Here is a 26,956-nt window from a genome sequence, read left to right as displayed (position 1 = left end):
TGGCATACTCTACTACAACGAGTGTACGTCTAGGAGTGTCACGACTCGTGCTACCCGCCCTTACAGACGAATGACTACTAAGAAGGTGCGCATGGTGCTGAAAGTAGTAATGCAATGACTTCCGCAACGCGCTAGTGTGACTGTATGGAGAAAGCTCTGCACGACCATGTCAAAATTTCTTCTCATCCGTGCTTGCGTGCCAGAATGCTGGGGATCAGAGTTTCGGCGCCGCAATCGGTGCTCCGCATCGATGTTGCTCGCGACAATATGGTAGCAAACAGAGCAATTCGCATTTACATCGGGCGTACTTGTGACTGGGTCGCGTATAATGAGTGGATCAATTTGAAGAAATGCGAATTAAATAGAGGCAGTAAATGACCGCATACCACGCTTCGTCCCTCCCGTCTCCCAGGATCGCCGACGGTCTTATCTGTGCGTTATCGGAGATAGCTTGATTGGCCCGTCGCGCATCATTGGAATTTTTTGGCTGCCGCATCACATCTTCCCCACAGATTATACATAAACCCGGAGGGAGTCATTCGTGCTCTGCTCAACTGGGTCGAGCTATAAGCCTGCAATTTCACCCGTCGGCCACCGAGCGACCTTCCTCCCGCGCGTTCGACGCCTAATCCTCCATCCTCATCCTTTGTCGAGGCCGAAGCTACCCAGTTGCTTGACTGCCTGCAAATGGCTCTCTGCGGACGTCTAGCACGTCGCGTACCTTCCCTCACAGGTCACACCCGCTCTATTGCTCCTTCCACATACTCTCGAAGTTTCACAACCCGAAGTGCTCGGCCGTTGACTTCGCTCCGCTCCAGCACAGAGTCACCTGCCGCCCTCCGGCAGCTGCGGGCATTCACAAAGGTCGCGTCGACATGGAATAAGACACAGACTGCGCCTAATGCAGAGGCATACCTGAAGAGCGGCGTCATTTCTGGCGCGCAGAACTTGGTCGATGTCAAGAAAGTCCTAGTTATTGGCAGCGGTGGTCTCAGCATTGGTCAAGCCGGAGAGTTCGATTACTCAGGTGCGCATACATTCTCATGCACACGCAACCTTGCGCCATGCTAACCAGACATCAGGTTCGCAAGCACTCAAGGCCCTGAAGGAAGCTGGCGTCAAGTCTGTCCTTCTCAACCCTAATATTGCTACCATCCAAACATCCCACGTGCTCGCCGACGAAATCTACTACCTGCCTGTAACTCCCGAATACGCCGAATATGTAATCCAGAAGGAGAGGCCCGATGGCATCTTCCTCAGCTTCGGTGGACAGACTGCGCTGAACCTTGGTGTACAGATGGATGCCAAGGGTATCTTCGAGAAGTACGGCGTCAAGGTGCTCGGAACCAGCGTCCAGACTTTGAAGACCAGTGAAGATCGTGACCTCTTCGCGCGCGCTCTCGACGAGATCAACATTCCCATCGCCAAGTCGATTGCCGTTTCCACTGTCGACGAGGCACTGGACGCTGCTGAGAAGGTCGGATACCCCATTATCGTCCGTGCTGCTTATGCGCTCGGTGGTCTCGGTTCAGGTTTCGCGAACAACCCAGAGGAGTTGAAGAACTTGTCAGCTCGTTCCCTCACACTTTCACCCCAGATCTTGGTCGAGAAGTCCCTGAAGGGCTGGAAAGAGGCTGAGTATGAGGTTGTGCGCGACGCAAGCGACAACTGCATCACGGTCTGCAACATGGAGAACTTTGATCCTCTTGGTGTACACACTGGTGACAGTATCGTTGTCTCCCCCAGTCAGACATTCAGCGACGAGGAATACCACATGCTCCGTTCTGCGTCCATCAAGATCGTCCGTCACTTGGGAGTCGTTGGCGAGTGCAACGTGCAATACTGCCTGCAGCCAGATGGCCTCGACTACAGGGTCATCGAAGTCAACGCTCGTCTCTCTCGTTCATCTGCGTTGGCATCCAAGGCCACTGGTTACCCGCTCGCGTACACTGCGGCCAAGATTGGTCTCGGACACACTCTCCCTGAATTGCCCAACGCCGTCACCAAGACCACCACTGCGAACTTCGAGCCCAGCTTGGATTACGTTGTTACCAAGATGCCCCGATGGGATCTCAGCAAGTTCCAGAACGTCAAGCGCGACATCGGCAGTTCCATGAAGTCCGTCGGTGAAGTCATGGCCATCGGCCGTACATTCGAGGAGTCTTTCCAGAAGGCTTGCCGCCAAGTCGACCCCAAGTACCTCGGTTTCCAGGGCGAGAAATACGGCGAGAGCCTAGACGAAGAACTCAAGAACCCCACCGATCGCCGATGGCTCGCCGTCGGTCAGGCGCTCTTCCACGAAGGCTACACTGTCGACAGGGTTCACGACCTCACCAAGATCGACAAGTGGTTCCTGCACAAGCTCCAGAACATCGTCGACTGCACACACGAGCTTGAGGAGATAGGCAGCTTGTTCGGCCTGAAGAAGGAGATCATTCTCAAGGCCAAGAAGCTCGGTTTCTCTGATAAGCAGATCGCCAAGGCCGTTAACAGCACTGAAGACGAGGTCCGCGCTCGCAGGAAGAGCTTCGGCGTCAAGCCATGGGTCAAGAAGATTGACACACTGGCTGCAGAGTAAGCAATATGCCTATCTCAACATCATGCGAGACACATACTGACTTGTTTACCATAGATTCCCCGCAGATACGAACTACCTTTACGTGAGTATACTGTCCTCTTTCATGGCTTCGCGGGATTTGGATATTTCCACGGATTCAAGTTTTAAGCTTTTGAACATGCGAGGACCTTTCATCTACCCCATCGCAGTCGCTAATCTATCATTCTAGACCACCTATAACGCCTCCTCTCACGATGTAACCTTCGATGACCATGGCATCATCGTTCTCGGCAGCGGTGTCTACCGTATCGGAAGCTCCGTCGAATTCGATTGGTGTGCCGTCAACGCTACCCGCTCCCTCAACGAGCTCGGAAAGAAGACTGTCATGATCAACTATAACCCCGAGACATACTCTGTAGGTGGCATGAACGCGTACATTTGGCTTAACTAACCGCTTTTCAGACCGATTTCGACGTCGCCGACAAGCTCTACTTCGAGGAACTCAGCTATGAACGTGTCATGGATATCTACGAGTTGGAGACTGCCAGCGGCGTTGTTGTTTCTGTCGGTGGTCAACTTCCCCAGAACATTGCTCTCAAGCTGCAGGAGTCTGGAAAGGCGAAGGTTCTTGGAACCGACCCTCACGACATCGACAAGGCCGAGGATCGCCACAAGTTCTCTTCCATCCTGGACTCAATCGGTGTTGATCAGCCCGCATGGAAGGAGCTTACTTCCTACGAGGAAGCGAAGAAGTTCGCAAACTCCGTCGGATACCCAGTTCTCGTTCGTCCATCATACGTCCTGTCAGGTGCTGCCATGACTGTCATCCGTGGTGAGGACGAGCTGAAGGAGAAGCTCCTTGCCGCTTCCAACGTCTCGCCCGACCACCCAGTTGTCATCACTCAGTTCATTGACGGTGCTCAAGAGATCGACTGCGACGCTGTCGCCTCCAACGGAAACGTTCTTGTCCACGCTGTCAGTGAGCACATTGAGAACGCCGGTGTTCACTCCGGAGATGCCACCCTCGTGCTGCCCCCTGTCCACCTCGACAAGCGCATCCAGGAACGTGTCAAGGAGATCGCAGACAAGGTTGCCAAGGCCTGGAACATCACTGGTCCCTTCAACATGCAGATCATCAAGGAAGAAGTTGAGGGCTCTGAGCCTAACCTCAAGGTCATCGAGTGCAACCTCCGCGCCTCTCGTTCCTTCCCCTTCGTCAGCAAGGTTCTTGGTACCAACTTCATCGAAGTTGCGACAAAGGCCCTCGTTGGCCGTGACGTGCCCGAGCCAACTGACCTCATGACCGTTGAGAGGAACTACCTCGCCACCAAGGTTCCCCAGTTCTCCTGGACTAGGTTGGCGGGTGCTGACCCCTACCTTGGCGTAGAGATGTCATCTACTGGTGAAATGGCCTGCTTCGGTAAGGACCTGGTCGAGGCCTACTGGGCGTCCGCGCAATCGCAGATGAACTTCCGTCTTCCCCAGCCCGGTGAGGGTCTCCTCTTCGGTGGTGATGTTACACCCGGTTCGCTCCACGCGAACTCCCTTATCCAGATCGCCAAGTACGTCCACGCACTTGGCTACAGGTTCCTTGCTGCCAACAAGGACGTCAAGGAGCTTCTGGAGAAGAACACCGAGGGCATCAGCGTCGACGTCATCGAGTTCCCCAAGGATGACAAGAGGAAACTCCGTGAGGTGTTTGAGAAGAACGACATCCGTGGCTGCTTCAACCTGGCCAAGTATAGGGCGAGCGGCTTGTTTGATGAGGACTACGTAATGAGGAGGAACGCGGTCGACTTCGGTGTTCCGCTATTCATGGAGCCCAAGGTAAGTTCATCATCTTGATGTTCGTGAAGTAACAAGCTAACCTGAACGTAGACTGCTGTTCTGTTCGCTCAATGCATGAGCGAGAAGCTTCCCAAGAAGGAGGGCATCCCAAGTGAAGTCAGGTCATGGAGCGACTTCGTTGGCGGTCGACCATAGAGGAAGAAACTTGTTGGTTACTACGGCAATGTTGATGTTTTATCGGAAAAAGGAATGGTTCATTGTAAGAGATATATCCAGATGTAGGGTTGGGTGGGATCAAGATCTTGGGACAGGATGATCGGGATGAAGATTATGTTCTCATGTGTATAGCGTTTCCAGCTTGCGATCAGCTCTATGGGTCGGTCAGCGGGAGTTGTATCAGTTCCTTTTACTTTCAATCTACTTGAAAAGCTTACCGCCTATGTGTCCAGGTAGTCAAGGATAAATTTAGTTCTACTCTAGTCTGCTGGCCTTTACAGGTGTTGTGCTGAGGTGGATACCCTGTGATACCACGAGAAGATCGTGGGGCATTTCACGTTCTATTTCCACATGGAGACGACGATGCACATTCCTATCGACAGTATAGTAGCAATAAACAGCTGGAATGCTTGCATAAGCAACAGGTACGCTGGCGTCTACATTAGTATGAAACCAGGATCAAAAAAAGTATTGAGGCAATGTAGTCTCCTGAGTTATCTGTGTATCTCGACAGCTCTATTATCTTCCCTGAGATGAGGTGCTGGAAGCCACGTTTTGTTTGTTTTCACTCGCTTTCCCTTCGTAGATGAGAGGCTCTGGGAGGCAGGTGCGACCACTGGCCAGAGTGAAGCTGAGCCTAGCCTTGGCACTATCTCTTACCTTGTCACTTCCACTTCTACTTCCCACAGCTACCCTTCGAAACGCGCAAACTCCATACGAACAATATGCCAAATTACTACGATACCATCATCGATCCTTCGGGCGAGAGACTTTCTAGCGAAGCCGCAGAAGTCATGTAAGTTTGAAGTAACACAACGTTTCATAAAAGCTTACCCGATGTATAGCTCCGAGGTCAACCGCCAGCGCTCACCTCTTCTTCGCCTACCTGCTGAGCTACGGAACAAGATATGCGCATACGCGCTCGGTGGTATGGACATTCGCATCTCCTACAGAAACAGGAAATCGGCCCTCTTTTCTGCATTGTCTTATGATCCGTCCGTCTCGCTCACACCTCTCCATCGACTCGTCGGCTTGACGCTCGTGTCTCGGCAGCTCTACGCGGAGACCAGGATTCTACCATTCGAACTATGCACTATGGATGTCATAAGGTCCTTGTTCCATTATCAAATAGAGAGACTGAACACCACTCAGCGTCAGGCCATATCAATCATACGTACGCATTACCGGGACGCCTGTAATGGCATAGCATGGGAAACTTGGCCAGCGGTCAGGTCGCTGAAGGGGTTAAAGTGCGTGGTAGTCTATGGCTGTCCAACCATGGAGCAATTGAAGCCTGGAAGTCTAATCGAGACTATCAAGAATGGGCTTGGTCGAGACGATGTAGACGTCCTGCTTGAGTTTGAGAGGTGAACTTTTCCTCTTGGCTATCGGCACGAGGCCGTCGAAGACATGGATTCATACGACACCAGCTGGCCAATGAAATCTGGTCGTGGCGTATAGGCAAATTTTGGAGCAACAGCTGGGAAAGGGTGCTCTTTGGCTGACTGGAAGAGGATAGAGCTATTCATCTGAACAAATCGAGCATTCTTTACATCACTTACACCTACCTTTTGTATTCCATGTGCCTGATGAAGCGAACGGTGACCCAGGACCGCATATCCAACTTGCTCTTCATTCCTTGCTCTTCATTCCTACGTGACAATAGAATGAATGCCTACGCAGATCCCGCAACACTGTAGTGGTAGCTTCACAGGGTAATACATAACAAGAAATTCACACCCTATCCATTCACCCAATACTATCAACATCGGGCGTGATACAAAAATTCTTGCTCCCTGAATTTGTTACCCCTGTCACATCTAAAGTCTACTTAACACGCTTCCGCAACTCTAGATATCCTACAACTTGCACTCAACCATGTCCGATAAAGAAGATATGATGGCCGAGGCAGATACAATGTACGTCTGAACGTTGAAATCATCATGACAGACCCCCATGCTGACTACATTGACAGTACACAACGCAACCAGCTCGAGTCGCCCCTCCTAAAGCTGCCAGGCGAGATCCGTAACAAGATCTTCGACTACGTCTTCTCAGTCGGCAGCGTCTACTTCGGTCGCTCACATCACCACTATCGCACGAGCGAGACAGACTACGTGCCGGAAGGATGTGAGCCCACCGATCTACTAGACGTCACATCGACGTGCCGACAAATCCGTTCAGACACCTCTACGCTACTATTCAAAAACAACGTAATCATCATAGACGACCAAAAGATTTTCAAGATAGTTGAGCAGCTAGAGCCGCACCAGCTCGAAGCGATCAAGGCTCTAGAGATAATCTTCTACGACATAAAGGGCTGTATGCCGAACTTGACTACTTTGAGCAGAATGTTCGCCAGGGAGTTCAAAAACATGCTGGGACTCGAGAGGGTAAGCGTTAGGTTGATCTGCTGGCTCCAGGAGGATGATGTACTCGAGCGCGAATGCGAGGCATTTTGCGAGGCGATTAGGAAGAACACTCGTCGTAAGCCAATTGAAGTTACAAATGCGTTAAAACATGAAGACGACGATGAGGGGGAAACGGACGTGGATGAAGAAGAGACAACGTCCGACGAAGAGACAACGCCCGACGAAGAAGCTGAGCCCGAGGACGAAAAGACTGGAGATGATGACGACGTGTCAACATCTATGAAAAGTATGTCGTTGGACACCAAGACTGCCGTGGAAGAGGACGATCTTATGGAGAAGTAACGCTATCCTACTTACAGCTGTTCTCGGTAAACGACTTGCAGAGCACGACCTCACGGGCTGCTCCAATATCGATAGCAACTTATGTATACACAAGAACAAATGCCTATATTGAGTCTATAACTGCCATCGTAGCTGACCGACCAGTAATCCCGACACATTATACGTGCATTCAACAGCACCCACTATCTTCTCACTTTCCTTGGAATCGTAGCCACGACCCCAAGACTTCCTAACTTTCAGACCAAGCCCAACGCCAAACCAGCGCCATGCCGAGTGATATCAATATGCAAGCTGTCGTAGTAGAAAGGAATGAAAACGCCCGCAATACCTGCAAATTCGTGTTCGCTAAATGCTATGCATGTCATGTCGTCACCGTTATCGTGGATACTTAGACGCGGATTCCCGCGCCAGAACCCCATCGTAGCTTCCGCAGACCGAGGCCAGTGCCCTTCATGCCTGCAGCAGCTTCCTTACCGCAGCGTCCGGCCTCGGAACCTGCAGTGCCAATCTGACCCATCGCCTCAGCATGTCCGGTCTCTTTACCAACGACATAGCCAGCCGAGAAGCCGATGGCGCTGACCAGGACTACGACGCCAGCGCTGACGACCCAGGTAAGCAGCGTCGGGCTGATTTCCTCAATCATCGGGGTTGTCTTGCGTGCCTTTTTGACGGTACGGCGGTCTTTGCTACTACTACGAGCACCGGGTACCGGCGGACTTGCTTTGCGCTTGGGCTTATCAGAAGGACTGCTGCTGGTGCTGCATGGAGAGGATGCGGTCTCTTCGGATATGTTGCCCAAGGCCACAGACTCTGGGACCATGCGGAGGGAGGATGGATCGACTCGGGTGGATGAGGGAGTGTTCGCGCGCGGTTGGCCTGGCTTCGGGAGGCCACGCACAGCGGCAGCAGCAGAGAGCAACGTGGATAGGCTGGCGCGGAGGGCTTCGTCGTGGTCGGGTTGGTAGTTGGGTGCCATGGCATTGTAAGGGTTATGCTGAGGGTAGGAGTGCTGTCGCTGTCCAGCCGGCCTCACGTTCCTGCGAGGTGTGTACAGGGTGCCGGACTGCGACCGAATAGCTTGTTGGTTGTTCGGATGCGAGAAGGCGTTTGGCCGTGGCTGGAACTCTCGCCTTGAGGAACGCGGGTAGTTGACCGCCGTCGCATTCTCATCGTCGTCGTCTTCCCTCTCAGACATGGTCTCCGAAGACGCGACAGACTGGGGAGTTTGCCTCAAAGGTGACGGAGCGATGGCCTCGTTCGAGGATGTCATGACCCTGTCCGACTCGCTTTCGCTCTCCTCATACTCCTCCTGACTACTGTTCCCTCCCGCTGTGATGCGGTGTCCAGTCCCTATTGAGAACTGACCGCCGCCTCGTGAGCGTCTGTTGGGCCGCCTGTGCGCGTTGGAGTCGTGCTGCACCGTAAGGCCCGTTGTGATGATCTCGTCGGTCGCAGAGGATAGGGAGGTGGACGAAGGCGCCGATGCGAGATCAATCCATGACTCTGTGTACGATGTGTCAGCTGTTGCTCGACGTACAGATGCAGTGAAGTATTGAAAGAGAAGGGGTCATACCCTCTGAGCGTTGCCTTGAAGACGCAGCGACATGTCGAGAAGGAGGCATGGCTTGGTCCTGGTGGTTCGCGTCGTCGGCCCCTATGTTCTGTCTGCCTGCTCGCGGTGGACGGTGATCGTGCATCGCACCCTGACCTTCACAAACTCGAGCCTTGGAAAGAGCTCTGCGGCGCTGGACCTCTGCGATAGTCCTTATATCCCCGAGCCCTAGGTTGACCGGTGGTGTGGAGGTATGCGCTCAAGTGGATCCCAAGGGCCGTTCCGACTTCGGTTCTTTGTTAGGACTCGGAACGCTACAGCTTGTTGATGGAAGCAAGAAAGGCCAGCGCAGCTCTGAAACAGCTTATCGGGGCCCAGAAACAAGGCACGGCACCCAGAGCCACCGAATCCTGTCGCGGCGACGCTGCGAGTCGTCGTTGGAGATAAGGTAAGGCCGCGGACGAGCTGACGCTATGTAGACTGGCTCCCCAACTTGCGCACGGCCAGGGTCTGGGCGTAATGACGTTTCGTGGGGAAGGGTGGAAAGCGGAGATCACGGTAATCGCCTTGGGCGGGGCGCGAAGGAACACGACAGAGAGCGACCGTAGCAAGCGGAAGGAGACGAGTTGATGTAAGGAGAGATATCGCAAGGTCGAGGTTGGAGTACGTAGACGGCTGCTCGTTCCTGACCCCGTGTCCCGTCTGGTCGTTGGCGTATGACCATTGGCAGTAGGTGTGGGTGACGGACGAATCAGACGTCGCTCACTCCCCTTCCTATCCAAGCCTGGCGAGTCTAGACGTGCTCACCTGCCTTTATTCAGGACATGCGCATCTACCTCCTGAGCGCATTTGCCCTGTGGTCTGCGGTGTGCAAGACATGGTCGCGTAGTCGCGCAGCCTCATCTCTCAGTGCTACGTACAACCATGCCGAAGATTATACAGATCGATCATCACTCCACCCTCCTCGACGCTTGTTTACCACACGCTATCTATAACGTCATTATCTGGGGTGTGAAGCGAGTCGAGTTGCGCCACGTAGACTTTGTTCTTCTTCGACATGGACTGGACAAGGGAGGCCAGCTCTCCCGGGCATGCTTTGCAGGAGATTCGCGTCCTCCAATACCGCATACTGTAGGTTCGCTCATCTGTGTCGACTTCAAGTTCTTCTTTCCTTGTTCCCCATACTGCTTCTGGAGTACGTCACAGGCTTGGTATGAACAACTGGGGAACCCTTGCAATACAAATAGCGATCCTACGAATGAGATGCAAACACACCGTCCAGCTCGGTGTCCAGTGCGCCGAAAGTCAATTTCGTATGGTACAGATATGGAACATCGACTCCGATCCATGCAGATATCATACCACTGTCATACATCCTCCTCTATGCGTGCGGGTATTATAGCAAAATCGTAAGCCGAGCCGCAGGCTTAGGGAAATCCAAAATATATCGAAATGCGTTCCAGTTCATCCAGACCAACCCCCATGTTTCGTGAAATCTCTAGTTCTTCTTCTCTTCTTTCTTCTCCTCCTTCTTGGTCCTACTCTTAAAGAAGTCCGAAATGCCGTCCTTGAACTTCTCCCAGGGTGTGCGATTCAGGTGGTTACTGAGTTGACGATATTTGTACATCTCAGCCCAGCAGTCGCGACCCCATTCGCAGCCAGCCATGTTGACCATAAAGTCGCGATCTTGCTCTTGGTAGTGGATATCGGGGTTGTCGCCATTCTCACCGCATGCGCCTGGTGGGAAACTCATGATTTGGCGTTGCTGGATAAAGGCGACGTGAGGCCTGATCCAGGGCTGGTTCTGGTACATGTACTCAAAAGCGTCCTGCTCCTTGTGCTCCCACTCCATATGTTTTTGTTCGTAGCCGACAGGGTCCCACCAGATGTCAAGCAGCCTGTCGGTCCACGCGCTTCTTCGCACCATGAATGAGCCCAGATTGAAACCGCCACAGTCTTGGGGTAAGAGCATGTTGACAGAGTCGACCTTGCCGTCTCCCACTGGTGAGCGTGTCTCGGGGTCGAGGTATTCGTCGGTCAGAGGATGGGTGATGTTGAGGGGGTTGTAAACGTTGATGTCGCGATATGTCACGTCTTGTAGCTGCTTGAAGACATGCTTCTGAAGGGAGTATGTCGGCTCCATAATGAACGTGTTCGTATCAAGCCACCAGAACCTGCGAAATATTAGCCTGGACCACATCATCATCACGCAGCACGTACCATTCAGCATGCGGGTACTTGCGCATGGCGTTGCGAATGGTGTCAACCTTCTCCCAACTTTCTCTCCACTCGTGCGCATAACGCTTCTTGGTGCTCATGTCTACGATCTCCAATTCGTAGCCCCAATTCCTTGTGTACTTCTTCTTATTCTTGACGCTGTCGCGTTCGATAGCCCATTCGCGGGGACCTTTCCATTCCATAACACCTCCACCTTGGTTCGCTGCGAGTATAACGACGTATTTGCTGCCGCCGCCGAACCATGCGGACCGTCTGTACATACGACGGATGGCTAGAGCTGTCAATGCCAATCGCCAGAGGAGGGGCTTGGAGGGGGTAATGACTTACGTGTGTTTGAATTGTAGAAAATGAAGAAGAATACTACGAATAGTACCAATGCGACCCGTTTCCGCAGACGCCATATTGTCCAAGCTATGCCATTCAAAGCACGCATTACTTTGTTTTGCGACCGCCCACGACCTAGTTTCTCTTTATCGCCGTGGTTGAAGGGCAAGCTTGTAGAGATTCTGCGAAAGTGCTTGCCAAAGAAGCCTTGGTTTCTCGGGGTGAAGCCGGGGTATCCTTTCACCTCAGCACTCCGCTGTTGAGCCGATGCCCAAGTGACATTGTGTGAAGAGGAGCCATTCGGGTAGGGGCTCGTCCGCCCACTGTTATCGTATGGGGTATTCAAGCCCGGGCTCGACCATCCGCCTGGCTGAGGCGAAGGCGATCTCGACATTTCGAAGGCACCTGGCGTGCCAGGAATGGAGGGTAAGGCTTCGCCCAGCGAGCGGCCGTGAAGACCGCTGGTTGTGCCTAACCTGCTTCGCGACTCTGCACTATCCGGAAGGTTGATATTACTGGGCGGCAATTGCCTTGCAGCAGAAGAGCGCCTCCTGCGTTGGCCACTGGAAGCGGAGAAGGAGGATTGGGAAGCCAGCGTGACTTTGGCGGCGTTGGACGGGCCGGGTGGAGATGGAGGAGCGACGCCGACGTGAGGGTCGTGGCGACAGGACAGTCAGCTACAGTCGCCGATGTGATTCGACGGCAGCTGCTCGAGCGTGCGGCACTGCAGAGGCAGCGTTGTGGTATTACTGAGGACAGCTGGCGGCTGGTAGCCAAGTTCTCGAACGGCAGGAGCGCGGCGGTCGCACTTGAAGCGGGAAGGAGCGTCGGGGAGAATGCGGTGCAACGTCCAAGGCTGTCGTCTCGTCAATGGCAATTGATATAACGAGGGACGGGAAACAATAAAATACTACAATACGTCGGGGTGTATAGCTGCTGGAAAGGAGTCTGGCGATAACCCAATCTAGGTCTTCGAGTTCGCTGCTTGGCGTGGATCCAAAAGGAGTACGCTAATTCCGCCTTGCGCGCACCTCCAGGATTGACTACCCTTCAAGACTCCAATCTACTCCGCGGCAACGATAGACCTCTGCTCTACGGCCTTGTGTGGCTTCAATGCGTCTCGTGGAGCGCGAAAGACGCTGATATACAGCAGCTGTGGCATCGTGTGGTGATATTAATAGTTCGTATTCGGATAGCTGCACCCACATCGCCAGCAGGCGCGCAAGACCGACTTTGATAACAGCTGTCATGAGTTGTTGTGCGTCCAGCAACTCCAAATGAGGTGTCTGATGTTTCCCAAGTGATTTTGGCACCAGTGTGTTTGCATGTGCCCCGAAAGGTAAAATGCGAACGTGTGGTCGCAGCTTCGGCTGACCACATTGTGCACGCTTAAGCCGTGGCCGCCTAACGGCAGACGTCGCAGAAGTATGCATATCACTATATGCTATACAACCTGATAGTGTGTTCAAGAGAGTACCTATAACCGGCGATGGAGTCGCATCTATACAGTGGTGGTACTAAGAAGAAGAGTCCCAAGCACCTGTTCGGCTGAACACCACTGGCCCAATCTCCACGACTTCACCACTGCTACCACTGACTGCGGAATGCTCATGGAATGGAGAAGAGCCTCCTCAGGTACTTATAAAGGCATCCACCAAAGAGTAGACAGGGAATTGGTCGGCGCATACAGACCGCACCGACGGCTAGCTAGCGCCATCTTGGCGGCGCCTTTCTCGTCCAACGGTTGGTGGCAGCCCTGATTGATCTGGCGCTTGAGTTACGTCGTCCTCGCCCCTGACTGGCCCATCTCAACTTTCACTAGACACGACATCCAGCTATGCTTCTGGAGCGTCTCAGATTTCGCATAGTGTTGTACAATTCCAGCCCAGCGAATCCACGGCGGTTACTGAGCCTAAAGCCTGGATACATGGCGCTCTTCATGAAGCAGATCCACCTGGTGGCTCCAATCACCTTCACTCGGGACCCGTTGACAACGCCTGTTGCGTCCAGCACGCTTTGACTCATTCATTCGTAGTCGCCAGTGCTGCCACATTACAGGCTGGAGCGGAACTCTAGGTGAAGGAGCTATGCACTATGCGGTATGGCAGCAGTTTGCCTGGTAGGCGGCAAGGCCATCGATGGCCATGTAAAGATCCGGGGTTGCGTGTTCGCCCAAGAGCAAGAGCCTCACCATTCTCCTTTTGTTGCGCCTTTACCGTCTTCCGTACCTTTATATCACTCTCTTTAACAGTTTTCGCTGTCATTTGCTTTATGCCGTTTTCCTCGTTTTCTTTTTCCATCGTCACGTAATAGATTTCGGGCCCCGCGACACCTCCACAATAGCAACAACAATAGCACAGCCACATAACGTCTCGGCTTCACAATCACTTCGACGCCGACATAAGCCATTGTTGGTATCACCTTCGTTTAGTATCGAATACCAACCGACGGAAGACACCGACGGATAGCGCCAACGATGAGCTCGACGAGGAGAGATGTATACGGCCAGCAGCCATCTCTCAAGCCATCATCGAGGTCGACATTCAATACCGCACACCAAACGGACAGCGATCCTTACGCATACGACGTACAGGTGGATCGAGAAGAGCAAATATCGGTGCACTTCAACGATGAGTTTGACGGAAGCGCAAACCCAGACAGGTCAACGTGGGACACCGAGCCCCATGTTGAGTCGCAACGAAGAACGTCAAGACACAACTCGCGATCATTCGCAGGACGCGTTTCAAGGCAGAAGAGTCGGCGGCGAGAGCTTCTGGGAAGACCGGCGAAGCCTGGAATTACTGTCGATACGAGCTTCACAAGACATAGAGGCACCGAACCCCACCAGGTCTTCCCCCAAGGTGGAGAGAGAGGAAGCGGGTCTGTTCGCAGGTCGCCATGGTTTGGCTTAGGGCGATCTTCGACCAGGAATAAGGGCTTGGGTATCACCAAGGGTACACCTCAACCGAACAGCACACATCGGAAGAAGCCAAGCGTCGACCGGAATGATCTAGACACAGCCATTTCGATGACACCCGGCGGCAAGTCGTGGCAAGAAATATCACCTTGGGATCGACGTATTCCAATCGGAATATCAGTGCCCACCGACAGCATCTCCGACTTCAGCACGCTACAAGCCAACCGACCTCGCGCTGGCAGTGACGCTACTCTTGTGACACCAAGCATTATCATCACTCCCGCAGCAGTGAAGTCCGTTTGGTCTCCAGATACTCCCTTTACAGAATCCGATTACACGCCGAGCATTTACTCTCGATACCAATCGACTTTTGCGAGCTCGAACGTTCCTCCAGTTCCAGCTCTGCCTGCTGGTATGTCGCAGGCACCAGGCCCTAGTGCATCCAGAGACACACAAGGAGCGACTGGCCACGCCAGGAACGATACTTTGGATTCAGCGGGGACTGCCTTTGAAGAAGAGGACGATGACGCTAAAAGGAAGGATCGTATAATGTCTACCAGTACCGTCTTCGAAGAGGACGAAACACCTCTAAGAGAAAGAAACGTAGAGAACTCTCTGGCTATTGACACATCCATGGTACCCACCCCACGACGATCACAAGGTTGGTGGAATGTCATCACAACCCCATTTGTTATGACACCAAAATCTTCAACCTGGACCGAACGTGGCGGAGACCGAACACCAGACGTACCGATGGTCCCTTTCCAGTATGGTACCCGAAAAGCAAACGAATCAACACCACTTCCAAACACATCCAACACCACGGCGGCGACAGGACCCAGCGTCCCAATGGGAGCAGAATCGGAGAAAGCCTTAGCCTACTCGTCGCAAGAACCACCTTCTGATCCTCATCGCGGTGTTACGTCGCCACTTTCTACTATGTCTGCCTCGCCAGTCGTTGGTACGGCCGCCATCGGAACTGTCTTGATGCCCCGTCAGGTCGAGGAGCCACGGCAGATCAACGTCAACATTGAACTGCAAGATAGGCGACCGATGCCGGACAACTATTCCGTTCGAGCTAATTACCCACCGCCTGCACAGAACTTGCACACGTCAGCGCCAGCACAACAAGTGAAGAGGGGAGTGTCTCCATCCGCCAATGCCAACAGCTCACAGCAGAGCTTGCCGGTATTTGCGCCGCCACCCAAGTTCGCCCAGAAGGCCTCACACTGGAGCTACGATAACGTCAGTCGTTCCAGCTCACAAGCGTCTTCACCTGATCTCAAATCACGAAAGAAGCATCGCAAAGTCTGCAACATGATGAGCCTTTGGCCGTTTGGGAAGAAGACAATCCAAAAGAACCAGGATGGCACAAAGGAGAAGAAAAAGAAGCGAGGCATCTGTTTCTGGGGCTGTTGCTGTTGTCTGGTCTTCCTCATACTATTGGCAATCATCATCCCTCTAATCGTGGTCCTCCTCAGGAAGGGCAACGACGACAAGCCCACGGCAACTCAGCCAAGCGCAGATGTCGGCAACCAGTGGCTCAACCTGACCGACTACCCTCCCATACCAACGGGCATTTTGACTGTTGCACAACCCGAAGCTGTGGAGGAAGAAAGCGGCTGCGTTGCGCCTACGACGTTGTGGAGCTGTGCACTACCGAAAGAGCTTCAGCAGTCCATTGAGCCTAACAAGCCCGACCAACCGAACTTCAAGATCGAAATCACGTTTGAGAATGGCAGTGCGGCCGAGTTGCCAAAGTCTCAACGAGCAAAGAGGGCGGCAAATGCAGTCTCCGCTGGTGCTTTCATCCGGTCATTGCTACGTGCACGTGCTGCACCTTCGCCATCTCCTGCGCCTCCATCGACTGCTGACATGAGTTTTCTGGGACAGACCACTGACGGCAATTCTGCACCGTTCGAGGGTGAGGAGACTGGCCTGTTCATCAGCATGCAAGATCCCACTGTCACCGCATCGCGACTGATGAAGCGTGCCGATGCGAGCGATCCGACAAACATCACCGCGGCGATCCCACCACCGATGTTGGCTTCTGACGGAACTGCCGCGCCTGCGAACTTGCTGCCTTTCCCATCTGCGCAGCCTCTACGACTGTACAATCGCGGAAAGGACAATGAGCACTACGGCTTCTACAACTACTTCGACCGCTCCATTTTCTTGAAGCAGATTAACGGCACCAACCGTGGTGGCAATCCTGCAGACGTCGACGGAGGGAGTGCAAAGGACGCCGCAAAACTGAGGTGTACGTACTCGCAGACACGCTTCCTGGTACAGATCTGGACACGCAGCAAAGAAAGCAAGCCACTGCTACAGAACTCGGCCTCAGGCGCATCAGACGTGTTCAAGCGGCCAGGCACCTTCCCTTACCCAGTCACTGTCACTATGGACCGTCACGGCGGCGACCCATCGAAAAAGAACCTTTATTGCTACGAAATGGAGGACGACGGCTCCATCAAAGACGAAGAGTCGAAAAAGTCGTTCCAGTTTGAAGACCGCGGGTTCGGAGGCAACCTTGTCAAGGGCACGCAGGGACAAGGAAGTGTCAGCGGACCCATCGACGGTGGGACTGGCGGCTGCCGATGCCAGTGGCAGAACTGGTTGAGTTAAGGGTCCACTCACTCGGGACCCCAGTCATGAGTTTTCCTTTGTCGAACGAACACTTCCAGGTTGATGGAACTTGCATAGCGTTTGCCTTTTGCGCATAGAAGATACTGCGCCTTTTCATGTCTCTCACTTTTGTTATCAAAATTGCAGCCTCTCTCGTCGGCGACCGGAGTAAGCTCGATTATAATACTTACCCACTGGATGGCTTTCTTGTATAAAAATATCCTTAGCTTGGATCCCTAGTTAATACATATTTATATCAAAACACGAACACCGAACAGTTCACTTCCACCGTGCATGGTCGCTAAGGCTAGCTGTAGCCGTAGCTTGAGTATGTGCTTGGTCCACATGCGGCTCGGCGAGCCATTTCGAGGGATTGTGGATACTGTGCAGTACCGTCGGATGGTACCGTGGCATCTCCGCTGACATCCTGGGCCTTGTGTTTTGAGAGCTGAAATGCCGAGTATCGTATGTGTGTATTGGGTGAAGAGAGAATGATTACGCTGGTGGTAGTGGCAAAGACATGATGCCGGTAGTTCCATGGCAGGGTGATATTGCATTCTCCTGCAGAATCGACGACAGGTCCATCATCCCGACTCTACTGCCGTGGCCGTTCGAGACGAATCCTCGGATATGAAAGTCGTTCCTTGTAGTCCCACTTCGGGAGTAAGCAACAGAGATTTCCTCGGATATGCGTCTGTCAGGCGGCAGCACGTACCCCAATACGTTCGGAGATAATAAGGGCAATGTCACTTGGCAAGCGTTGTTGGTGTTGATAGGGACGTGGGAGGATGGCAGCGGAGGAAGTGTGGATACTCCGCAGAACTGACGAGGGTGCATGCGACTAAGCAGTCTAGCAGCCCTGCACGGCCCAGATTCTCGGACCCCGCCATGTCCACTGATCTCGCCCACGTTCTCTGTGCGGCGCTCTCATTGGCCCTCCAGCGCCTCATCCTTTGAAGACCTTTCGTCGCCTCGTACGTGCAAAGTAGTGGCGACGCGGGTCAAAGTGCGTCAATGGCGCGGGCGGCCTGGGCAATTGATCTGTTGCCATGCCTCCTGATCGCAGGCTTGGTGGTGCTTGTCCAAGCCCGCAAAAGGCTTGTCCAAAACGTCATCGCTCCAGCAGCTATCGCGAAGTAAACCTTGGTTACACCGGAAATCTGGGGACTGGGCGGGTGTCTATGGCACAAAAAGGGTCTTTCAGAAAGACAATCTTTAGCACTATGGGGCATAGAGCAAGGCACATAGCAGATGCGCTCGCTCTCGGCCCAATTAGAGGCTGTTGCTTGTGCCGAAAAGGCTGGGATTTGCTGTCGCGTGAGCTCCTTCCGGACTGGGTGGGCCCTCCAAACTCGTAGCATACTCGCGTCCGTAACGTTATGCCCCCGCCGGAAGCGACGGTCTCTACACTAGAATTTTCTTCCCATCCGTGGACCCTTATATAGCCTGGTAGCATCGGCGTCTTGCGAAATGCTCAACTTTGTTCACCCAAGTTCGCGCTCTCTTTGCGCCCCTGCCTCTTCTCCTCCCCTCGGCTGAACGCGTGGGACCTCTGACCCTCAGTTCTTACGTACTGCGACCCTCAAGAACAAAAAAGCGCACTGCCACCACGTGAAGGCGCATTCATCATCAATCAGCGCATACACACTCCCGGAGTCGGTTTCGTCATCGGACCGTCCGGCTAGTACTAGGATCTGGCAGCGTGCTGAATCGCAGATCCCATCCACCACTCAGGAGCCACCCACGTCGAACGTGGTACTGCTCTGCATTGTACGTGGGACTACTCGCGCTACAGACACCACCGGGTGATCGGTATCCCTGTGGGACAATCAGCATTCTTGCATTACAACCAAAGCGCATATAAGCTTCACTAGGACCCGCGCTTCTGGGCAACGCTTTCACCAGCCATCTCCACCATCAGCATACAACAACGAGATCGCCTCGATCCTCGTGAACTTGCTGCGATGCCGGAACTTCGCGATCCTACGCCACCTTCCCTCCGGGATTATGGTATCGCTGCACCCCATGGACCCAACATGACTGGCGAGCACCAAGCAACTCAAGACATTGACATCCGGAATGACATGAGCGAAAATGAATCGAGCGTATTCCATGCCCTGTTGCACCCGGACGACCTCTACAATGCCAACGGCACCTACTGGGCAGATCTGCCCCTGGGTCAACGGGTCAAGTTCATCGGCCAAGTCGACAAAGCTGAAGCGAAAGCCGAAGCGAGCTACTTCTGGGATATGTTCAAGAAGGACCCGCTTGCGCCTATGGGCCACTACTTCCGCACATGTGTGATCCCCGGTGCTGGTCTTGGTCTCGAGGGGTAAGTTCTACGATATTGTAGCTTAGAACATTACTAACAATTGTTTAGATACGTGCTCTTCTCTATTGGCAACGTCAGACCTCTCTTCCAGGCTGCTTTCCCGGAATGCTGGAATGATCACGAAATCTGCGACAAGACCTGGCTCCAGGCTGTCGACTACCTAGAGATCTGTGGTATCATTGTCGGTCAGATCCTCGTTGGTATTATCGGTGACTGGCTCGGTCGTCGCTTTGGTCTCATCCAGGACGCCGTCATCATGTTTGTCGGTCTTCTCATGCTCACCGCCGCCTGGGGTGTTACCCAGAACGGATGGGTCATCTGCTACGTCTGGGCTCTCTTCTTCTACGGTATCGGTGTCGGAGGCGAATACCCGATGACTGCAACTGCCGGTATGGAGAACGCCGTTGGCTCTGGCAAGGTGTCCACCAAGGACGACCGTCTTCACCGTGGTAGGAAAGTAACCAGTGCTTTCCTGATGCAAGGTTGGGGACAATTCTTTAACCAGGTCATTTTGATCATCTTGCTCCTCATCTTCCACGGTGGATCATCGCCCCCGTACTCGAAAACCTTGGCTCAGTGGACCTACCGCGTGTCCTTCGCCATCCCCGCTGTCGGCACACTCTGGCTTGTCTACTTCCGTTACTACAAGATGAAGTCCGCCTCAAAGCAGCTCGCGCTGTCCAAGAAGAAGTCCAACGTCACCGGCTACGACGTCCAGTCTTTGAAGCTCACCTTCACGTATTTCGGGCCCCGTGTCCTAGCCACTGCGGGGGCTTGGTTCGCCAACGATGTTTTCTTCTACGGTAACAAGCTCTTCCAGAACCAGTTCATCGACATCATTACGCCTGGCAACAAGTCCGTCATGACCGGCTGGTTATACAACTTGATCAACGTCGGTGTATCGCTATGTGGCTACTACCTCGCTTCCCTACTCATCGACAACAAGTTGTACGGCCGCAAATGGATGATGATCGTTGGTTTCCTGGCTGACTTCGTCCTCTTCATGATTCCCGGTTTCGCCTTTGAATACTTCACCAAACCCGAGAACATTCACGGTTTCCAGGCCATGTACTTCTTGTCCTCCTTCTTCAACCAGTTCGGACCCAACAGTGTTACTTTCCTCGTCGCTGCCGAGGTCTTCCCCACACCCGTCCGCGCCACTGCCCACGGATTCAGCGCCGCTTGCGGCAAGGCGGGTGCCCTACTCGCTGCCGTGCTGTACAACTACATCGATACCCAGACCAAGTTCTACTTTGTCCCCTGGTTCGGTCTCGTCGGTGCTCTCCTTACTCTACTTTTCCTGCCAGACACCACTGGTCTGGATCTCAAGGAGCAGGAGCGTCGTTGGGCTTACATTCGCGCCGGCAAGGAGCACGACTACCACGGTATTGCCGTCCACTGGAAGCACATGTCCTGGTGGGAGCGTTTCCGCGGCCAGCACAAGGACTACGATGCCAAGCTCGACTACGAGCAGAAGATCGCTGAGATGCGCACAGATTGGCTCGAACGCCAGCAACACAAGTTCTCTGAGAAGAACGGCTGGGAAGGTGTTGAGGCGGACGAGGACGATCACACCGACGTGCACAACTACTTCAAGCGTACCACACCTGGCTCATCGCACGGCCCTGAGCCCATGATGGCACCCAAGACGGTGTCGGAAAGTGACTCAGCGGATGAGATTACGCGGGAGAAGCAGCTCTAGTGGAGCTACGAATTTGAAGTTTCGTTGTAGATCCGATGGATAAAATGTTGATTATTAGCGTTATCGTTCTTTTTAGCATTACAAAGGCGTTTCTATCGTCTTGCGCTCGACGCAGAGGTTGTACCATGATACATATAATGAAGATCGTTATGACAAGTATGTTCTTGGACCCATCCAGACCGTTTTCATTCCCGGCTTGAGTTGTTGAGTTTGATGAGGAGAGCGGCGCGGCAAAAGCAATCATTGACAGAATCTCGGTGCATTGTTGAACTCGATCAGAAGTAATATAAACGCGCCCGGCTAAGCTTCTCTGATACACGGCGTGCAGTCGTGACCGATGTTGAGCATGCATACATAAAGTTGTGCACGAACAGCAGTCGCTTGGACAGAAAACCTCTGTTCGGCTGTTCGACCCAGCCAACAAGACAGCCACCGGCGCCTAGCCCCGGGCGCAACCCAAACAACAGCCTCTGGTTTCACGAGCGACACCTCGGGATGACACAGCAGATAGGCGGACGGACACCTGCAGTTGGCGGCGCACATGAAGAAACCTTACCGCAAACCTTCACAGGTTTCGGTACACGCTTGGTTTCAGCAGTCAGCCATGGTGGCAGGACGTGGTAATTGGAAAAGGGCAGGCTGGGTGGTAGCCCGGGCAACTATCACCCACCCGCTTTTTCTCCACGATGCGCGCGGCGGTTTGGCGGTGACAGCTGCCTGAACTTCGGGTTGCCGGCGCTACACCGGAGTAGAGTACAGTTGGCAGCTTGGGAACCGCAGCAACAAGGCTGGATGTCTGGTGTCAGTCGTGTCTTGTGCAGATGTCTACGACATTGGGACCTGCGCAAGTGCAGCATGTCAAATGCAAGTCGTAGCGTCGGACCTGATGTGTGGACAGGGTGAAAGGAATCTTCCCGAAAGCTTTCGCGGCTTTTTCGCCGAACAATCTGCAGGCGCAAGATTTGCAGGCACTCTTCTTCAGTGTGCTTCCATGGCCGTCTTTCCGTAGTTGCGCCGGCACATTCGTCCACACCATGTTGTTGCGACGAGATCGAGAATATGTCAAACACGAGATGGGAAGGAGGGCATATGACGACGTCATGATCTCCTTCTCCTTGAATCCTTATCACGTATTACGGCAGCGGCAAGCAATCGTCGTTGCGAAACGAGATTGCGAGCGTGGTCCTTGCATGCTGGTGAAAAGTCCGGAGATGGGGGGACTGGGGTGTTTCTGGCCGTGCGCTTCATTCCCTTTAGCCTTTTGCTCGCATTTGCCGGTGAATGCGTCGACATGTAGGTACAGATTGCACGTTGTTTGTTTCAATATATTGTGTTTGCAAGGGGTTTCAATCGAGATTCTTGGGGTTTCCTCGGGCCATCGAAAAGATGGTTTAGTGTTGGTGGCGAATGTTCCTTACTTAGAAGCAAGCTGCAAGGGACGGGGATGGATCATCAGGAGAGGGAAGGAGAGGACCGAAGTGCTGGCAGCATTGATCGATTGATTGATTGCGCGTTAGCGACCAGAGCGAAAACAAGGGCAAGGGACACGCGTCACCGCACCCACGATCACGGGATTCAACAAAACCGATGCAGCTGCCGAGGATGGCTATGAGCAATCCCAGGCACCTGTTGCTAAGGATAGTAAAAACGAAGCAGCATCGCAGGCCAGCAGACGAAACACGATCAGACAGCGGTGCGCAGGCAAACTGCTGCCAACAATAACCGTGAGGGACGCATAGGGCCGCCAGCTGTACCGGGCAGCGATCTGCATGCGTTATGGACGGGCTTGAGGCGATCGAATGGTGACGGACCTGCCCCTGGCACTATGGTTGCTAGTCGCACGGCCACTGGCGGGAGGCGTTTGCTGGCGTCGCGATAAGGTGCGCACAAGCGAGTTGCAGTGGAGAGATGTTGCGTGGCACTGCGAAACGGGCCTCTTCTGAAGTCAAACTCTTTCGCCTGCTTGCGCGTTGGCGATGGCTGGTGTGGCTGGCGGTCTGGGAGAGGGGGAAAAGCTGGTTACACGTCGAAGTTGGCGGTAGTCAGCGACATGGAAGCTCCCAGGCAATCAAAACGAAGCAATTCGGCCGCTTTCACCAGCATGACAAGCTCTCTCGCAGGGGACTAGCCTCGCCCAACGGTTCGAGTGGGCCAACTTGGATAAAATTCTTGGAACGATGCTTGTCCATCTGCCAATCGCGGACTCGCCTCGTGTCTGTGCGCCGGGGCTGGGTTGTTCTACTCTTGTCGAAACACACGGGCGCAAAGCCTCTCCAATTACTCTGCCTACCACGTCCACTGGGCGCACAGGGCACCTTTGGGTACGGTGGGTCCGCCCGACCCCATTGCGACACAACAGCCGCAAGTCTTGCGTGTGTGTTGCCCTGCGGCTCCAGGCGAATAAATAGATAGCCCGTTTGCTGCCTCCCTTTCTCTTCTTCATCCACTCACTCCAACGCACAAACAGATTCCACCCGCTTCAACTCTCCAATCTACGAGTCGATCACTACACAGTCGCTATCTTCAAGTAACTACTACCAACCCACATCATCAACATGCGTTTCTCCATCGCCTCCGTTGCCATCATGGCTGGTGCCGTCGCCGCTGTTCCTCAGTACGAGGTCCAGCCCATCTCCCAGATCTCCGACGGTCAGATCCAGGCTCCTCCTGCCACCAGCATGATCCCCGCCGTCCCCATGCCCTCTGGCTCCATGGTCTCTGAGATCCCCGCTGTCCCCATGCCCTCCGGCTCCATGGTCCCCTCTGGCGACATGACCTCCACTGGTAAGTTTCTCTGCGACTCTACTCAGTCCATAACGATACTAACAACACCATAGTCGCTGTCACTGAGACTGCTTCCGTCACCTCGGTCGTCGTTGTCCCCACCGCCACTCCCGTCGTTCCTGGTGGCTCCATGTCCGTCCCCATGGGCTCCAACACCACCATGGTCACCGGTACCGGCTCCATGTCCGCCACTGCCTCCACCCCCGCCTCTGAGGAGACCTCTTCCGGCGTCGCTGGCAGCGCTACCGAGAGCGGCGGTATCCCCGAGTCCACCGGTGCTGCCGCTGGCAACATGGTCTCCTTCGGTGGCCTTGTCCTCGCCATCGGTGCCGCCATCGTCGCATAAGCGCCTCACCACCACCCTTTCTTTCCCCTTCTTCACGATATACCACCAACTCAGTCACGATTGGGTTGCATGTTTGTTTAAAAGCAACACGGAGTAACAACACATTTCCAAGCATTAATGGCGGGGATTTTTAATTCGGGGAACATTCAGGTCGGGGTTAGCGGGTTACGAATGATTCTTCTTCTCATGTATCCTACTAATGCGACAATGTTCCGACGGGGATGCATACACATGGCTTGACATGTATAGATAGTTAATTCAACTGAGATACCAGCCGCCGAGAGGCGGTCTGAACCAAACTTTACTTCCTACACCTATGCATGCGCTTGAACAATGTCTCTGTCTCCATGACGTGTAGTTCAGAAGAGTTTTCCTAGCTACCTTGTTTGACACATGTGAAAGCTCTCGACATATGCAGCTCAGCGCAAAGGAAAGTGGTACCTGGAACCGACCGCGCCAACGTATGCAAGATAATCGCCGACCTTCCAGCTGCCCCTGCCTCGGTCAACCCGCAAGACGCGACCTGCCTCCCCTCTTTGCGCGACCACACGCCCACACCTACTCACTCTTCCTGCTGCTGCCTCCGACAGCGAATGTACGTCTCTTATCGCGCGTCCTCCCCCTCTGCGCAATACGAGAAAGACAGCGGGCGCGCGGGCGACCCCGAGCCAACGAGCTGCCCCCAGCGCATTAGCTCCACTCCACTAGCCAAAACGCTACGTGGGCAAGCTTTGCAGCTAGAAAACGATGAAAATGGCACTTGGCAGGTTGGCTGAACTAGCACCGGTCAAGTGCAGTGTGCGTCTCAACCAATTTTTATCATCCTGGAGCAGAGCTAGAGGGCGGAGTTTGGAATTGTCGTGTGGTAGTGCTGGTGTATATGTTTTGGCCTTGTCTAGATGTGTGTGGTTTGGCTGGAATGGTAGGGAGCTAGAGGTGTCCCCACATGTTCATGCTTGGATGACGGGTGAGGGTGTTCTACGGCGCCTTGGTCCGACGAATGAACGTTTGCAGATGTGAGAGCTCTTATGCTATCGGAATAAATGTGTGGGAGTTGGTCGGGAAGTTGCTTAAGTGATGTGAATATTCCGGGTATCATTCTAGCTATACATGTATCGACTACCTCGCCTCCACAACCTGCGTCAACAACTGTCCAAATACATTCAACCCCTCATCCGCAGTGAAGATGCGCTTGGGTATCTCAAACTCTACTTCTGGCTCCTTCTTCAGATCACGGTCGAGTTCGACATCGAGCAGCGCCGTGTAGGAGTGGTCCAAGAAGTCTTCCAAGTTGTACGCTCGCTTCGTGAATTGCTCCGAGATGATCTTTGCCAGCGTCGCAACGTTGGGGTGGTAATGCGACTGCAGTGCCTCTAACTCCCAGACACTGCTGTCAATGGCGTTTGTGAGGAGAGGGTCCAGCTCCTCCATGTCGAACGGGTCGTCCATGCCTTCCTCTTCCAGCTCCTTTTGCAGGGCCGGGTCCCGGATCTCGCGGTGCATCATGAAAGTGCAAGCTGGATGTCTCTTGAACATGTTGTAGACCCAGGGTATTACGACGACGACACCCGCGGGCGGGCCGTGAAGAGCTAATCGCGAGAGACGCTTGATGAAGCTGGCGACGAGGTTGGCGGGCAAGTGGGAAGAGGACATGAAGGTATCTAGTAGGCGGAAGAAACGCGATCGGTGTTTGGAGTGGAGGAGGCCTTCGTCGAGGAGGGAGTACAGCTTGAGGTAGAATGACGGGTAGTCGAGGTTCTTTTCTGAAATTAGGTAGTAGATTCCGGACAGAGCCAGAAGAGAGGTTGCGCCGCCCACGTTGTACGAGTCTGTCAAGAAGTCTGACAATATCTCAGGCTGCTGGAACCACGGCGCAATCTGGTGAGAAAAGTTGTGCAGGATAGACTTGCGCTGCTCCTTGGAGAGACCTGTGCGCATCGTCGCTAACCATGCTGCCTGTGCCTTTTCCTTGTATGCTTGGAGGGACGGTATCGGGCTCTTCCCTTGCACTTGGACGTAGAAGTTCTGGATGTCGGTCTTTGATTTGGGGACTTCGGTGAGTGTGAACAGGAGGGATAGGCTGTTCGCAGCTACGAGTTGGCGCGTCGTAATGTCGAGTTCGCTGTCCAGTACATCCCTGGGCGTGTTAGTGGGAGTCATGAGGCCTAGGATGTGTATATACTTACTTGATGCTCTGGAAGGTCTGATATCGGACATCGTCGAACTGCTTAAGGTACTTCTCTGCAAACTCCTCGCGATTCAGATCGTCTAGCGGGAGACATAGCAGCACCCGAATCAGTCTCGGCAGCGGCCCGTTCTTGATCTTGTAGTCCTTCTGTGACTTTGCCTCCTCTTTGACTAGTCGCAGAACCAGTGTCAGGGCCACAGACTGCTTCGGTGGATGTTCGCTGCCGAGGAAGTCGTCGATGAGAACGTCAGAGAGTTCTCGGTAGCGCTCTTTCAGCCACGATACAATGACACCCTCTGCCTCGCTCATGCCCTTGCTCTTCACCATGTCGCCTGTCACGAGTAGTCGTGAGAAGACTCGGCAGAGGGCCACGGCGGCGAGGATTGGACCCTCATTCTCGGCGTCTGGCTGTCTCGCTCGCTGCAAAAGAGTTGCAATGTTGTTGTAGTGTTTCCGCGATTCCAGGATCTGTGCTTCGAGCTGTACGATCTCCGACTGGATGTCCTCGCCGTCGTCGCTGGGGGATTTGCGCCGGCTCTTCGATTTGGATTCGCCGCGCTCTGGCTTGCTTGGGTCCCTTTTCCTCTTGACACCAGACGTGCTGGCCGACTTTGCACCCGGCATGTTTTTCTGCGACACGTTCCTTGGCGTGGAGTTGAATTGCTTGCGGGCG

At 53.8% G+C, this 26,956-nt stretch overlaps 8 protein-coding genes across 8 annotated transcripts; 5 read left to right on the top strand and 3 right to left on the bottom strand.

The window, feature by feature from the left end:
- Nucleotides 1-687: 687 nt before the first annotated feature.
- Nucleotides 688-4,540, top strand: ARG4 (argininosuccinate lyase; the record flags this gene model as incomplete). Its single annotated transcript, XM_049334558.1, has 6 exons — nt 688-1,027; nt 1,083-2,574; nt 2,633-2,660; nt 2,787-2,972; nt 3,020-4,384; nt 4,436-4,540. 6 exons carry the CDS (start codon nt 688-690, stop codon nt 4,538-4,540), a joined length of 3,516 nt encoding a protein of 1,171 aa, XP_049186444.1.
- Nucleotides 4,541-6,439: 1,899 nt separating this feature from the next.
- Nucleotides 6,440-7,275, top strand: J4E83_007654 (uncharacterized protein; the record flags this gene model as incomplete). Its single annotated transcript, XM_049334557.1, has 2 exons — nt 6,440-6,480; nt 6,537-7,275. 2 exons carry the CDS (start codon nt 6,440-6,442, stop codon nt 7,273-7,275), a joined length of 780 nt encoding a protein of 259 aa, XP_049186443.1.
- A 388-nt stretch (nt 7,276-7,663) lies between these two features.
- Nucleotides 7,664-8,897, bottom strand: J4E83_007653 (uncharacterized protein; the record flags this gene model as incomplete). Its single annotated transcript, XM_049334556.1, has 2 exons — nt 7,664-8,778; nt 8,849-8,897. The coding sequence occupies 2 exons, from the start codon at nt 8,895-8,897 to the stop codon at nt 7,664-7,666; spliced, it is 1,164 nt and encodes a 387-aa protein (XP_049186442.1).
- A 1,428-nt stretch (nt 8,898-10,325) lies between these two features.
- On the bottom strand, nt 10,326-11,325 carry J4E83_007652 (uncharacterized protein; the record flags this gene model as incomplete). The annotated part of the gene is made up of 2 exons (XM_049334555.1): nt 10,326-11,001; nt 11,048-11,325. 2 exons carry the CDS (start codon nt 11,323-11,325, stop codon nt 10,326-10,328), a joined length of 954 nt encoding a protein of 317 aa, XP_049186441.1.
- A 2,540-nt stretch (nt 11,326-13,865) lies between these two features.
- J4E83_007651 (uncharacterized protein) lies at nt 13,866-16,931 on the top strand (the record flags this gene model as incomplete). The annotated part of the gene is made up of 1 exon (XM_049334554.1): nt 13,866-16,931. The coding sequence occupies one exon, from the start codon at nt 13,866-13,868 to the stop codon at nt 16,929-16,931; it is 3,066 nt and encodes a 1,021-aa protein (XP_049186440.1).
- Nucleotides 16,932-18,895: 1,964 nt separating this feature from the next.
- On the top strand, nt 18,896-20,965 carry J4E83_007650 (uncharacterized protein; the record flags this gene model as incomplete). Its single annotated transcript, XM_049334553.1, has 2 exons — nt 18,896-19,263; nt 19,312-20,965. 2 exons carry the CDS (start codon nt 18,896-18,898, stop codon nt 20,963-20,965), a joined length of 2,022 nt encoding a protein of 673 aa, XP_049186439.1.
- A 2,555-nt stretch (nt 20,966-23,520) lies between these two features.
- Nucleotides 23,521-24,095, top strand: J4E83_007649 (uncharacterized protein; the record flags this gene model as incomplete). Its single annotated transcript, XM_049334552.1, has 2 exons — nt 23,521-23,749; nt 23,803-24,095. 2 exons carry the CDS (start codon nt 23,521-23,523, stop codon nt 24,093-24,095), a joined length of 522 nt encoding a protein of 173 aa, XP_049186438.1.
- Nucleotides 24,096-25,214: 1,119 nt separating this feature from the next.
- Nucleotides 25,215-26,907, bottom strand: J4E83_007648 (uncharacterized protein; the record flags this gene model as incomplete). Its single annotated transcript, XM_049334551.1, has 2 exons — nt 25,215-26,232; nt 26,282-26,907. The coding sequence occupies 2 exons, from the start codon at nt 26,905-26,907 to the stop codon at nt 25,215-25,217; spliced, it is 1,644 nt and encodes a 547-aa protein (XP_049186437.1).
- Between the last annotated feature and the right edge of the window lie 49 nt (nt 26,908-26,956).

This window comes from Alternaria metachromatica (genome assembly GCF_023757995.1).
Source record: "Alternaria metachromatica strain BMP 0045 chromosome Unknown scaffold_19, whole genome shotgun sequence".
In the NCBI taxonomy this organism is placed as follows: Eukaryota; Fungi; Ascomycota; class Dothideomycetes; order Pleosporales; family Pleosporaceae; genus Alternaria; species Alternaria metachromatica.
This window is presented reverse-complemented; position numbering and strand designations above follow the sequence as displayed.